This window comes from Nilaparvata lugens, chromosome 12 (genome assembly GCF_014356525.2).
Source record: "Nilaparvata lugens isolate BPH chromosome 12, ASM1435652v1, whole genome shotgun sequence".
NCBI classification, from domain to species: Eukaryota; Metazoa; Arthropoda; class Insecta; order Hemiptera; family Delphacidae; genus Nilaparvata; species Nilaparvata lugens.
Window position 1 is genome coordinate 25,558,813 of NC_052515.1, and position 14,185 is coordinate 25,572,997.

The window sequence follows — 14,185 nt, forward strand, 5'->3', positions numbered from 1 at the left end:
CGGTTCAGTAATTTATTGCCGCGTTCGAATGTCATAGGTCGTTGCAGTGAGAGGAACAGCTTTGTCTAGCTTCAATCTTTCATAATGTGACTAATTTGACGGGGATATCTTGAGGACTAATTGATTGTCAGTGACTTAGTGAAGGGCTCCAGTTGGAGAGACGGTTGAGGAGATGAATTAGAATGAATTAAATTATTTATAGTGGAATGAAACTAGACGGACCAGTCGCTGACTTCTTTTTGTTATTTCGCGGGAGTGATGGGATAGTTACGGTAGCCACCGCTAGTGGCAGCTAGCGCTAGTGTCTCCCCCATGCGGCATAACGACTCCATCAGCCTGTTCTTTGTTGTATTGAAAGGTTATGTCCACCCCAGGCCGGTTCAACCACAGTAGTCTCGTGTCCGTCGTTGCAATTGTATCTAGTCAAATCTCCGATGATTCTGTTGCTAATTATTTAAAGTGTTAACTGTTTTTGAAATTCTGGAATACTGTTACGTGTTTTACATTTTGTTATTAACAGCGAAACGTCAATAAACTTAGGTGAGTGTGCACAAAGTTAGTTCATTACGTTTGTCTTTGTTCTTGATGTAGCGTGAGCGTTACCGCCAAAAACCTTATTTTAAATATTTATTTTATTTTTCAAACCTTTATTGTCCTATTTCTTTTTTAAATATCAATAACTTGAATTCAGTCGCATAATACGCTAGTAATTATAATCTCATACACATTTACAAATCACGTGTGTCGAGTTATTTCTACTTGAATTATGATGCCATGCATCGAATAAGATATTTGCCTAGGCTAGCTGCTTTCAGTGTTAGATTACTATTAAATTATTGAAGTTTCAAGCAATTCCTTGAATCTGTTCTAAGGAAACTCTCTGCTTTTTATACTAACTGTTTACAAGCCAGAGATGCTATCCCCCACTAGTCTAAGTTGACTTCATACATTTTCTAACATGCATTATGCATTTTCCATCTTGTCTCATCGTAACTTGAATAAATTGTAATCAATGTACTTTATAAATAATTTGGATTGATGAGTTAATTCAATGGTAGTCTACCGTACTTATTTTATATTTTGTATAGGCCTACGTTAAGACCGATATGCAAGCCTAGCCTGTAGTAGTCTACACGTGCATTAAAATACTCATAGTTTAATAGAATGAATTAAACTTCCTTGTTTATAATTTTGTTGAATATATCAATTCTATTTATTCATACAAACCATATCTAATGTTGAATCAGTTATTTCAAGTTATGATTTACAGTTGAGTTAGGCTTTTGTTGCTATAGGCTATAGTCTTCCAGTCTTTGCTTGAATGATTGCTTTCAACTATCTTATATTAATTCTTACTACCTTACAAGAGTAGCTTATTTTGTAATTATGTAGCCTACTTTCTTCATAATGTTTTTAAATTTTAAAAATTTACTAGGCTTGGAATGAAAAACTCACGGTGTTTATTTACATTCATAGCCTTCATTTAAAACTTTGAAATAGGCCTTCTGTACATTATAATGATTTTCTATTTCTATTTGATTTTCTTTAATGTTTATATATAAACAAAAATCTAATATCTAATAGTTTTCTACTTCTATCAAAATGGCAGGCTGTCTGTTTTCTATTTTTCAGCAAAGATCATATTAAATCTTTAAAAAGAACGTTCTAAAGCTTGAAGGTTGTAGGCTATAATGCTAGCACAGTAGGCCTACATTGAATTTTACTCTGAATGTAGGCCTAGCTAGTAGGCATTACTGAGAATTATGCTAAAAATTGCTATTGAAATAGCCTATTGATTTTTTATGGGAAATCCTGATTTTCATAAAAATTGCTGGCATAGCTGTATACCTACAGTATGCTGTAAGTTTACTATGGACCTTGGGATACTTAGGCTATTACAATAAAATTGACTTTTGTTCACATTGCTTTGTCTATATAACAATTTAATATCTTGTGCATCATGCTCAAACAATGTTTGTTATATTATAACTGACTTGGACAATTTTCGCCATCTTTCAGGCTGATTTTTTTGTGGAAGTTTATGCCTCCTAGATGTTGAGTCTTATTAGTTGCACATCATCATCCATCAGGTAAACTATTTTATTTTAATTTAATTTTTTGTCTAAATTATTCAGATTATTTGTTTGATTTTCTAGTCAATAAAGATAAATCTGATGTCCTCTATTTTGAAATGTCACTTCTGTTTAGCATACCCTATTCTAAGCTATCCAGTTATACTCAATTTCCACTAGCCTTTTTTTCTCAAGCCATGTTAATTTTAATGAACTGGAATTATTTTTGTTCAGTACTCATTTTCTGACATCTTGTGAACTAATCTTTCACTTAGATTTAATCTTTCATTGGTGGTTTGTAGACATAATATTCTGAGAAGATATTCTTGCAAATGATTTCCTCTGTTGAACTCTTCAACTTTTCAAGAAAAAACTATCTGGCTCAAATGAACTGTCTAAAGCTGCGTTTACACCAAACTTATTGACAAAACGTTTTTTTCCGTCCTTATAGATTCTATTAGATTAAATGGAGCTTGACAAACACATAATGCTCATCATGTGTATGATAAGTTATGTTCGATCTAATATAATCTATAAGGACGGAAACATGAACATTTTGTCAATAACTTCAAATTTATCAAGTTTTTTAATATTTTTCAATTTATTAATGCATTTTCAAGTGTAATAATAATTTGTTTCATCTTTCTGATCAACCGAGATACAAAATTTTTAGTATAATGTTTATTTGGACTGTAAATTTTTGTGATCTTTATAAAAGTGTTTTCATAACCTCATTTGGACTATTTTTATCAAAATTAGGGAGAGGAACAGTTTTGGGTTTATCCTGTTGATTCTCTCCCAATCATTAATTTGATGTTGTGATTAAGGAATGTAATAAATGTAACTTTGGGTGTAAACGCAGCTTTGCATTCTTCCCATAGTTTTTTAGTTTCTCTCTCATATATTTAATTTGTGCTAACATAAGTTGGTATTTTTTGTTCATAATTTGTATTTTTTCTTAATCAATTCTATTTCTTTCTATCATATTATAGAGAAACTATTATTACTATTGTAATCTTCCTGATTAGAGAGAGATTCTTGGGATTTTTCTTACTGTTTTGTTTTGAAGGTAATGTTGTGGTAAATTTCCATATTAAATGAAAACGATTTGATACTGTCAACATTTGTTCAACATCAAGTCATTTTCATTTAATTATTTGCTTCTTTCCGTATGCTCCCATATTGCTTAAAAATAAATGAATTTGAAACTATTTGATGTGCTAGAAATAAGCCAGCGTTAGAATACAGTTTCCAAATTTGAAAGAACTCTGAATTCAGATAAAAACGTTGAAGAAAGTTTCCCAAGTTAATCTCTGGCTTAACGGAAGCAATCTGTTACTTATTTATGAAATTCCCTTTGTGATTCCTAGTTGTTGTTGTGGGGGGGGGGGGGTGAACCCTGTTGCCTGTTACACTAATGGAGATGGATCGACTGACAAATCCCTCCCCAACCCCCCTTGTACCCCCTGACACCCCTTTGTAGTTGTCTTCAAAAGACCTCCACTTCCCACCCCCAAGCATCACTCCACTGCTTTGGAATATCAACCGCCTTCACGGCAACATAAATCATATTATTTCGTCGTTTTTGAAGGAAAATTGTATTTGTATGTTTTCAAATGGGTCTGTAATGGGGTTCAAGTCTTTGATAATTTTCTTTGGACATTGACATTTTCTTTATAAATAAAATATAATTATTATAAATCTTAGTACCCTTTTAAATTATTCTGTCACTACATGTTAATTACTAGAATTTTTTTTAGAAAATTCATTCTTATAATATTGTTTCATTTTATTATTATTATGACAGCACTTCATACAGTGTAAATAATGTTATTTATGATCGTTTTCTTCCCTCCCGCCATACGCATATATATATATATATATATAATATATATTATATATATATATATATATAATATATAATTTTGAAAAATTATTTTTGAAAATTTTTGGAAAATGGCATTAGTAACCGAAACATGTTGAATGAAAAAGACTAAGAAATTGTCAAAAAACCACAGATTTATTGATACTTAGAAAGACCGGTTTCGGTTATTACACCATTGTCAATCTCTGATAAACTTTATAAAGATTATAAAAAGATAAAATATTAGAAGATAAAGTTTATCAGAGATTGACAATGGTGTAATAACCGAAACCGAAACTTTATAAAGATTATAAAAAGATAAAATATTAGAAGATAAAGTTTATCAGAGATTGACAATGGTGTAATAACCGAAACCGAAACTTTATAAAGATTATAAAAAGATAAAATATTAGAAGATGAAGTTTATCAGAGATTGACAATGGTGTAATAACCGAAACCGAAAGATTATAAAAAGATAAAATATTAGAAGATTAAGTTTATCAGAGATTGACAATGGTGTAATAACCGAAACCGGTCTTTCTAAGTATCAATAAATCTGTGGTTTTTTGACAATTTCTTAGTCTTTTTCATTCAATATGAATAATTACCACAATATCAACTTCTCAACTACACAAAAAGCCGAAACATGTCGTGACAAAATAATTTAAAAGGGTACTAAGATTTATATTTTTATTTATATTAAAAGTAGACCTAAAGAAGAAAGATATTTTCTTTATGTTTGGAATTTTCAGAATTTTAAAGGTGTATTATTTTCGTGAAACGAGAAGACATTTCTATAATTTTGAAGTAAAAATTAGGGTAATTTGAAGTCAAAACAGTTGCAAAGATTGGACGAATCGGAAGCGGGTTGGCGTATTTGGTTGTTGTGATAAGGTTACAGATGGCAGTGAATGAAAAATGATAGTCCTGGACCTGATCAGGAAGGCGGTAGCTCTCTACCTTTGACAATGCACTGTGGCGCTTGATAATAATAAAAAGGGAATCCATTGTCACCTTTGTTTGATGGCTTCAAATTGCTTTTTAATAAGGCTTCAAGGTAATTAGGTAACCTATTCACTCAGTTTCGTTCTTTCTCTTTCTCTCCTTCTTCTCAATCTCTCTTTCTCTTGTTTCCTTTTTAGTCTTCTCTCTTTGTTCTCCTCGGTGTCCGTTGTAATTTGAATTGACTTCCGTGTAGAAAAATTGATAGAGGTTTGTTGTTGCTAATCGTAATTTCTGTTGGGAAAAGTGTCAAGTTTCAGGTCACATAGGACCCTGTAGGCCTATGAAAATTGACCAAAGTGATGGTTTCAGGTATTTTGACTTCTTATGAACGATCCTTCATTTAAATATGGTGAACATTGACCAGAGTGATTGCTATGTCCTATCTTGACATCATATCAACTACTCTTATTCAAGTTCTTATTTGAAAAAACACAGTTTTTATTCTCAAGTCCACTTTATTAAACAGACTTGCAGTAGTTTGGCAAGTCAATTTAATGAAGTGGATAAGACAACAAAAACTGAGTTTTTTGATTATGGAGAAGTACCTGAACATCAATATTATTCATTCTACACATCTCATCAAGTTTTATTCATCATTTGTGTTATCGAAAAAACAGAGCTAGGAGCAGAAAATCTTGTAAATGTTATCAAAATGAAGGAAATTCTTGATTCTCTGTCTGAAAACTGAGTTTTTTAATCATGGAGAAGTACCTGAACATCAATATTATTCATTCTACACATCTCATCAAGTTTTATTTATCATTCGTGTTATTGAAAAAACTGAGCTGATGAGTAGAAAAGCTAGTAAATGTTATCAAAATGCAGGAAATTCTTGATTCTCTGTCTGAAAATTTACTGAACTAATTAGTTGAATTTTCTACATCATTCATAAACTCATATTTCAATATTAAATAGTCAATACATCTCAAGAAAGACCACAATCATAGTTTTGTAATGATGTGAAATTTATAAACTTGTCACGACTTCAATTTACTTAAACTCAGATTCCAGTCCGAGAAGTGACTGTGCATCACTGTATCTCAAGAACTAAGACTAGATTCCTAATTGAATATTTCATAGTATTTATGAAATTATTTCATTAAATTTCAAACTTGATTACAAACTAAAACTTATTAAGTTTTAGTTTAAGATTACTACAAAAACTATTTCAGTTACATTTACAAAGTTGGAAATAAATTAGAAGTTGCATTTGTTAAAATTGTAATTAATGAATAATAATTATTAAAAGAAAATCTCAATTAAATGCTGTGAATCACCGGAAGACGTATGCTACTGCAAATATTGACAACAGGGTAAACAGCTAGATGGAAATTCGATGAGCGCTACTACACAAAATTGTAGGTCATTTTATCCTGGCTTACAGGCCGAATAATTTTTGTATAGTAGCGCTAATCGAATTTCCATCTAGCTGTTTACCCTGTTGTCAATATTTGCAGTAGCAGAAGTCTTAGGGGTGATTTACAGCATTCAATTGGGATTTTCTTTTAAAAATAATTGAATAAATAAATGTGCAAAGTTTGTAAATTATTTACAAAGTTTGTTAAATTCATAAACTTAGTAGAACCAGAGACAAATATTCTAATTAAACAGTATCTTTACTCTATGGTACAACCTGCCATGAAAGTTGTTGACACAGCACAAAATCTAAGTAAACCAGTCTGTCTTGTCGGTCAGCGAGGTGGTAAGCTGTTGAAATTCGGCCCGTCAGCAATAATTGAGGGGCTGCAAGACTTGTTAAGGGATGCTCCAACTCCCAGGGGGCATTCAGATGACAGGAGTCAGATGTCAGGCTTGGACAGTTGGTAATTCTGGTCACTTCAAACTGTCAGCATCCGTTGTCGCCCTGATGGGGTTATGAAATAATTGTCAATATTGGCTGCCCTGGTTCTGTAACTTGCTACACTCCTGTCAAGATGGTGGATACAGTAGTGAGAAGATTCACTTGAAACTGTCAGTTCTGGTTTAATGGGATGGGTTGATGTTATTAAACTAGATTTAGTGATGTTATTCAACTAGTTTTAGTGATTGTGTGTAAGTGCCGTTTGTTGACAGTTGGGGTTGAAACTAGTCCCGGTGCAATATTGTCAGCTTCACCTGTTGGATTCCATTTTCTCTAATGAGGTTCTGGATTATTCAGTTCCATAATGAATTATGAAGTGCTAAACATAACCTATTTCTATCTAAATTTGGGAAAGGAACAGTTTTGGGCTTTGAGCCTGTTGCTCCTTTCCTAATCGTTCATATTGAGTTGAGAATGATATTGTACCTGTGAATCTATGATTCAATAAATAATATAAATAAATAATAAATTCAGGAACATTACATATAATTGCTTCTACTAGTCCGAGATCAAAGATTGATTTGAGTGAGTACTTGATTTTGAAAATTTCAAATTACAATATTAACTTCAAAATATTACTCATCTATTTCATTATCCATGACGAACTTCAAGTAATAATCCGTTTTAGAACTATTTTTAAACGTCACTACAATCTAATATCTTTGAATATTAGTTATTAAAACTCGTACTCAATGCGGAGCGCTTTCGGATTTTTAGAATCAATTCTCAACACTGTGAGTGCTAGTGTGAGTGTGAGTGCTGCTCCACAGTGAGTACTAGTTTTAATAACTAATTGACCGAGCGAAGTGAGGTCTAAGATTCAAGTCGACGGTTTGGCATTTCTCTTAATGTTTATATGTTGCGCATTTACGGCGAAACGCGGTAATAGATTTTCATGAAATTTGACAGGTATGTTCCTTTTTTAATTGCGCGTCGACGTATATACAAGGTTTTTGGAAATTTTGCATTTCAAGGATAATATAAAAGGAAAAAGGAGCCTCCTCCATACGCCAATATTAGAGTAAAAATCAGACTATAGAATTATTCATCATAAATCAGCTGATAAGTGATTACACAGATGTGTGGAGAAGCAAGTCTATTGCTGTATTTCCATAAGGTCTATAGTTTCAATCAGGTACTTGTGGATGAGAATACTGCGTGAGGTCTACTGTTCACAGAACTACTAGTATTCAAAGATCGTAGTGTTGATAAAAATACTGTAGTTCAAAAACGGATTCAAAATATTCTCAATAATACTAAATTGCAAGTTAACTGTCCCTAATGCAAAATTTCATTGAAGATCTTATTATTAGAATATTCTCAACTAGTTATATACTCATCCAAGGAGTATTGCGTTGCTGCCCATACCAACTCTCGACGCTTGTTATAAGTTACCAAGACTATATACTACAGTCCAGAATAAATTCTAGAACTTTCGACGATATCAACTCTGTTAGCAAGCAGCTAAGAGAATTCCACCAGCTGCAGTATATTGTTGGGTAATTGTCAGAGGTCGGTTCGGTCGGTAGAAGATCGTAGGAGTAGGCGAGTTGAATACTTCTTCAGAGAGGAGGAGGAGGAGGAGGAGGAGGAGGAGGAGGGTGAGACACAGACCTCGAACATTCTGTTGGAATCGTTGCTCCGCTCCAGCGAGCAGGCTGGCTCGAGACGGTCGTGAGTGGAGAAAAAGAAAAAGGAAAATAAGTAGAGTTGAAATGGTGGGAAAGGGTGTTGATATAAGGAGGTAGAAAATGATGAGGAGAATAGATAGAGTGTTAAAGTAGATTAGAAGAGGCAGAGTAGTGGGGAAAGAAGTTGGATGTAAGGAGGAAGAGGAGGTTGAAAAATGAGGAGAAGTATTAAATAAATAAATAATTATCATTATTAAACGAAAATCTCAATTAAATTAAAAAAAAATAATTTAAACAATGAATTTTTGTGCATTGAATAATTTCTTAATAGACAAATATAATTCAATGAATAAATATACACCCCACTATAAATGATATGATTGTGTTGGGGTATAAGCTATCGGTTGCTTGTTGCGTGTTTTAATTACTATTTACAAACTTCATTCACTGATATGGGATTAAAGTTTTTTATAATGAAATTAGTAAAAATTTATAATTCAGATACAAATTTATAATATAAATGCTGTAAATCACCCGAAGACTTCTGCTACTGCAAATATTGACAACAGGGTAAAGAGCTAGATGGAAATTAATTAGCATTTGAATAAATGCAACTTCCACTTTGATTCCATCTGTTAATAAATAAATGTTTATTTCCCCCCCCCCAAAAAAAAGAAACTAAAAGACTACCACATCAATCACAGAAAACATTAGATGAATTAGGCTACTATTACATACAATAGTTATTTTCAAAAAAATTCTTATAATGTGTCCTCTACATGTTTAGTTTTCTTAGTGTTTTTTTAGAGTCGGGTTAGTGTTAAAGGGAGTTGAGTGAAAGGGAATGAAAAATGAGGAGAATAATATTAGCATAATATGATAAGAATAACATAATAGAAGATTGAGAAGTGACGTAGGAATAAGGAGGAGAAGTAGAAGAAGAAAAGAATATAGAAGATTGAGAATAATGAGGAGGAGGAGGAGGAGGAGAATCAGATTCAGATTGAGAATAAGGAGGAGGAGATGAAGTAGAAGAAGAGAAGAATAGGTGAAAGTATGTGGGAGGGATGAATAAAGTATGTAGAAAAATAACTTATGGAGAAACGGAGAGTTGCTTGAAGAATATTCAGATGTACAAGAAAAACAGTTGAAGATGAATTACAGATTAAAATGAGATTTAGAAACATTGAAGAAATACATTTTTCTCAATGAAGAACTTTGAATAGGGAATTGATTCAAATAAAAGTAAAAGAACAATTATTACTACTTGTATCAAATTATGTATCTGTATTCTGTATTGAAGAAATGCATTTTTTTTCAATGAAGAACTTCTCAATGAATAGAGAATTGGTTCAAATAAAAGTAAAAGAACAATTATTACTATCAAATATGTATCTGTATTGAAGAAATACATTGTTTTTCAATGAAGAACATAGAGAATTGGTTCAAATAAAAGTAAAAGAACAATTATTACTACTTGTATCAAATTATGTATCTGTATTCTGTATTGAAGAAATACATTTTTTTACATGAAGAACTTTGAATAGAGAATTGGTTCAAATAAAAGTAAAAGAACAATTATTACTATCAAATGATGTACCGTATCTGTATTCTGTATTGAAGAAATACATTTTTCTCAATGAAGAACTTTGAATAGAGAATTGGTTCAAATAAAAGTAAAAGAACAATTATTACTACTTGTATCAAATTATGTATCTGTATTCTGTATTGAAGAAATACATTTTCTCAATGAAGAACTTTGAATAGAGAATTGGTTCAAATAAAAGTAAAAGAACAATTATTACTATCAATGATGTACCGTATCTGTATTCTGTATTGAAGAAATACATTTTCTCAATGAAGAACTTTGAATAGAGAATTAGTTCAAATGAAAGTAAAAGAACAATTATTACTACTTGTATCAAATTATGTATCTGTATTCTGTATTGAAGAAATACATTTTCTCAATGAAGAACTTTGAATAGAGAATTGATTCAAATAAAAGTAAAAGAACAATTATTACTATCAATGATGTACCGTATCTGTATTCTGTATTGAAGAAATACATTTTCTCAATGAAGAACTTTGAATAGAGAATTGATTCAAATAAAAGTAAAAGAACAATTATTACTACTTGTATCAAATTATGTATCTGTATTCTGTATTGAAGAAATACATTTTCTCAATGAAGAACTTTGAATAGGGAATTGATTCAAATAAAAGTAAAAGAACAATTATTACTACTTGTATCAAATTATGTATCTGTATTCTGTATTGAAGAAATACATTTTCTCAATGAAGAATGTTGACAGTCCAAGAGAATCTCACTATAGTTTTTTAAACATATATATTCAGGGCTACTTGATTTTCTATTTATAAAATAATACCATAGTACCCTCTTGAAAACTTTTTAATATTAATCCAATTCAAAAAGTTATTTATTCCTCATAAAAAACAAAACAATATGAATGAAAAACACTAAGAAATTGTCAAAAACCACTGATTTATTGATAATTAGAAAGACCGGTTTCGGTTATTACACCATTGTCAATCTCTGATAAACTTCAGTTCGTTTCAGTTTATCAGAGATGACAATGGTGTAATAACCGAAACCGGTCTTTCTAATTATCAATAAATCAGTGGTTTTTTGACAATTTCTTAGTCTTTTTCATTCAATATGAATAATTACCACAATATCAACTTCTCAACTACACAAAAAAAAAGTAAAACAGAATGATTTACAATCTGCTGTCAGTTCTACATACTCTTACAAGAACTCATACATAAGAATAATATTTTTGTACAATAAAAACACAAAAAAATTAAAATTAAATCAAATAGAAAGTGGTCCTCAAAAATCTTCATCCTAGTATTTTAATCATGATTGAGATTCATAACTCATCAGGGAAGAGTCGTGAACCGACAGTGCTTTTATTCAGGAATGATCTTCACATGGACCTGAGGTCTGTGTATGAAGACTAGTTCTTCGGATTGCCAATACGTTTGGAAGATTCCGAGGAATGATTCAGATTTTTGTAAACATTCACGTTAATAAGGATTGACGTTTTTTAAATAGATAATATAGTAAATTGATAATATACTAGATATTACAAAAGCAACAGTTACAATAATCTGATGGTGATTGTGTTTAATAGCACTATGTCATAGGGTATTGGTACGCAGACCCGTTGTCTGGATGACGATGACTGATCCACAAGAAACAGACGTGGGCCCCAACAGATTCACCAATTTGGGATATTGTAATGGTCTCAAGTTGTAGAATAATAATAATAAAAGGTGAGTTTAAAATATCAAATTAAAAAACTATAGTTAATTTCTATTTCTGGTATTGTCCACAGAGAAATACTGTGTGGAGTGTCTGAGTTCATCAAGTGCCATTTTTGACCACTTCAGTTCAGTTCAAATAGATACTGAACCAAATAGGAGGATTCACTAGTCAGTTCGTCAAGTTGTCAGTTCATCTAGTATCTAGTTTTTTGACCGGTGGGTCTCTAGTTCCTATTTTGACCAGTTCTTGATATCCTAGTGAATCTTACTGTTGTATACGGGGAGACTGACTGTCCCCGGGCGCAGTATGGGTAGTGTGCCCCCTTCTGAAGGCCCCCTCAGCCGAGGTTGCTGACCAAGTGAAGGCCCCCTTGAGTCCGAGGTGGCTGACCAGAGCCCACAGAGCACACCACGATGTCAAGGACGTCTTTGTTCAGCTTGGCTGTGCGCATGCGCGTACTTGAGTGTGTGCCCTCAACTCTACACAGCTGCAAGGTCGCTCTCCCTCTCATCGCAACCAGATTCACTGCAATCTGTCAGCATGTGTTGCATGGGGAAAGCGTTGACGGTATCTGTTAGTAATGATGACTAGAGTGGATATCTCTACAAAATTGATTCACTTTCAAGTGTCAGGATTGGGTGAATAGGAAAGTGTTGATGTTATATACCAGGAATGCTGACTGTCGTGGATTTCACTTGAGAATAGATTCACTTTCAAGTGTCAGGATACGTTGAATGGGAAAGTTTAGATGTTTACGATTAGCAATGATGACAATAGTGAGGTCCAAGTTATAATGACAGAGTTTGATTAGCAATGGTATTGCTATCCTTGTCTATCATTCAACAAAGCGGATTGCGCTATTTCTTTATCGCTTTGCTCTGTTGCCAGATCGTCTTTTAACAATGTAGAATTATTAAATAGTAACAAAATATTTCATCTTAATTATGAGTTATTGAAAAATATAATTTCTTGCTTAATAAAATATAATTCATTATTTTAAACGTGAATGAACAGTTAATATGACATCAATAAGCCTGTATCAGCTACCGTCTATAGAAGACAGAGGATCAGCAACGTTGTTCTCCTATCTTTCTTCACTGCCATTATAACGTGGACCTCACTATAGGACTTTGCTTATTTAATAAGAAGACTAAGAAATTATGGTCAAAAACCACAGATTTATTGAAAGTTAGAAAGACCGGTTTAGGTTGTTACACCATTGTCAATATCTGATAAACTGAATATGAATAATTACCGCAATATCAACTTCTCAACTACACAAAAAGTGAGAATGAACTGTTAATATTACATCAATAAACCTGTATCAGCTACCGTCTATAGAAGGCATTGACAAGACGGAGGATCGGCAACGTTTTTCTCCTATCTTTCTCCACTGCCATTATATCGTGGACCTCACTATAGTGTGAATCTCACTATAGATATCTACACTCTCTCTCTCTCTTTCACGATCTTTCCCTCTCTCTTCACCCCCTGCTTCATGTTGTGTTGTATGACTATCAACACAGCAATCATCTGCTTGTTGTAATGTTTCTTCTTATTCTTTCTCGTTTTTTTTTAGTCTTCATCCTTTCTTTGTCTTCCGTTTGCTTCTTCGCTTTTTGTGTTCGTTTGCTTTTTTTGTTGCTTCGTGGTTCTTTATCTTCCATTATTTTGTCCCTCTAAGCTCTAACTACAACGCCGCAATAGTGTACTTGTTATTTCATGTGAAGATTAACTTTGGGTGGGAATCCTGTACTTAATCTCCACCTGTATCTTTATCTACTTCTTGTGGATTTTATTCTCATTGAGATTTTTTTCTTTTCTTTTTGATCTTATTCCATTTAGTTCAGTTCCTTTTCTTGTTGATTTTATTTAATTTTGATTTGTTTCTTTTCTTTTAGATCTTATCCTATTTAGTTTTGTTTCTTTTCTTGTGGATCTTATTCCATTTAGATTTGCTTCTTCTCTTTTAGATCTTATTCCATTTAGTTCAGTTCCTTTTCTTGTTGATTTTATTCCATTTAGTTTTGTTTCTTTTCTTGTGGATCTTATTCTATTTAGTTTTGTTCTTTTTCTTGTAGATTTTATTCCATTAAGTTCTGTTCATTTCCTTGTGGATCTTATTCCATTTACACCCGGTTGCTCAAAAGACTTAACTCTTAATACCGATTAAATTCCACAAGAACCAATCTGAGAAACCTTCTTTTTGAAAAAACCCTATGATTGGTTCCCTTAGAATGTAATTATGATTACAATTTAACAAGCTTTGTGCATCCAGACCTAAGATTTATTTCTTATCTTTTAGATCTTATGACATTTAGTTTTGTCGATTTCCTTGTAAATCTTTGAGGTGGATCATAGTGCACAAATCCCAGTAGTAGCCTAATAGTAATTCATTCATTTGATCCATAGATTCATACATGAATATACGATCTTGTCAAACAAGTTCAATCCTACAAACAA

At 32.2% G+C, this 14,185-nt stretch overlaps 1 protein-coding gene across 1 annotated transcript in view; it reads left to right on the forward strand.

Annotated features, from left to right (window-relative positions):
* Positions 1–350: 350 nt before the first annotated feature.
* Positions 351–14,185, forward strand: part of LOC111059468 (brain tumor protein) — a 123,167-nt gene continuing 109,332 nt past the window's right edge. The window contains exons 1-2 of the mRNA XM_039439272.1: positions 351–540; positions 2,020–2,090. Of these exons, the coding sequence (XP_039295206.1) occupies positions 2,053–2,090 (38 nt within the window). The 5' untranslated portion in view covers positions 351–540; positions 2,020–2,052. The remainder of the gene's footprint in view (positions 541–2,019; positions 2,091–14,185) is intronic.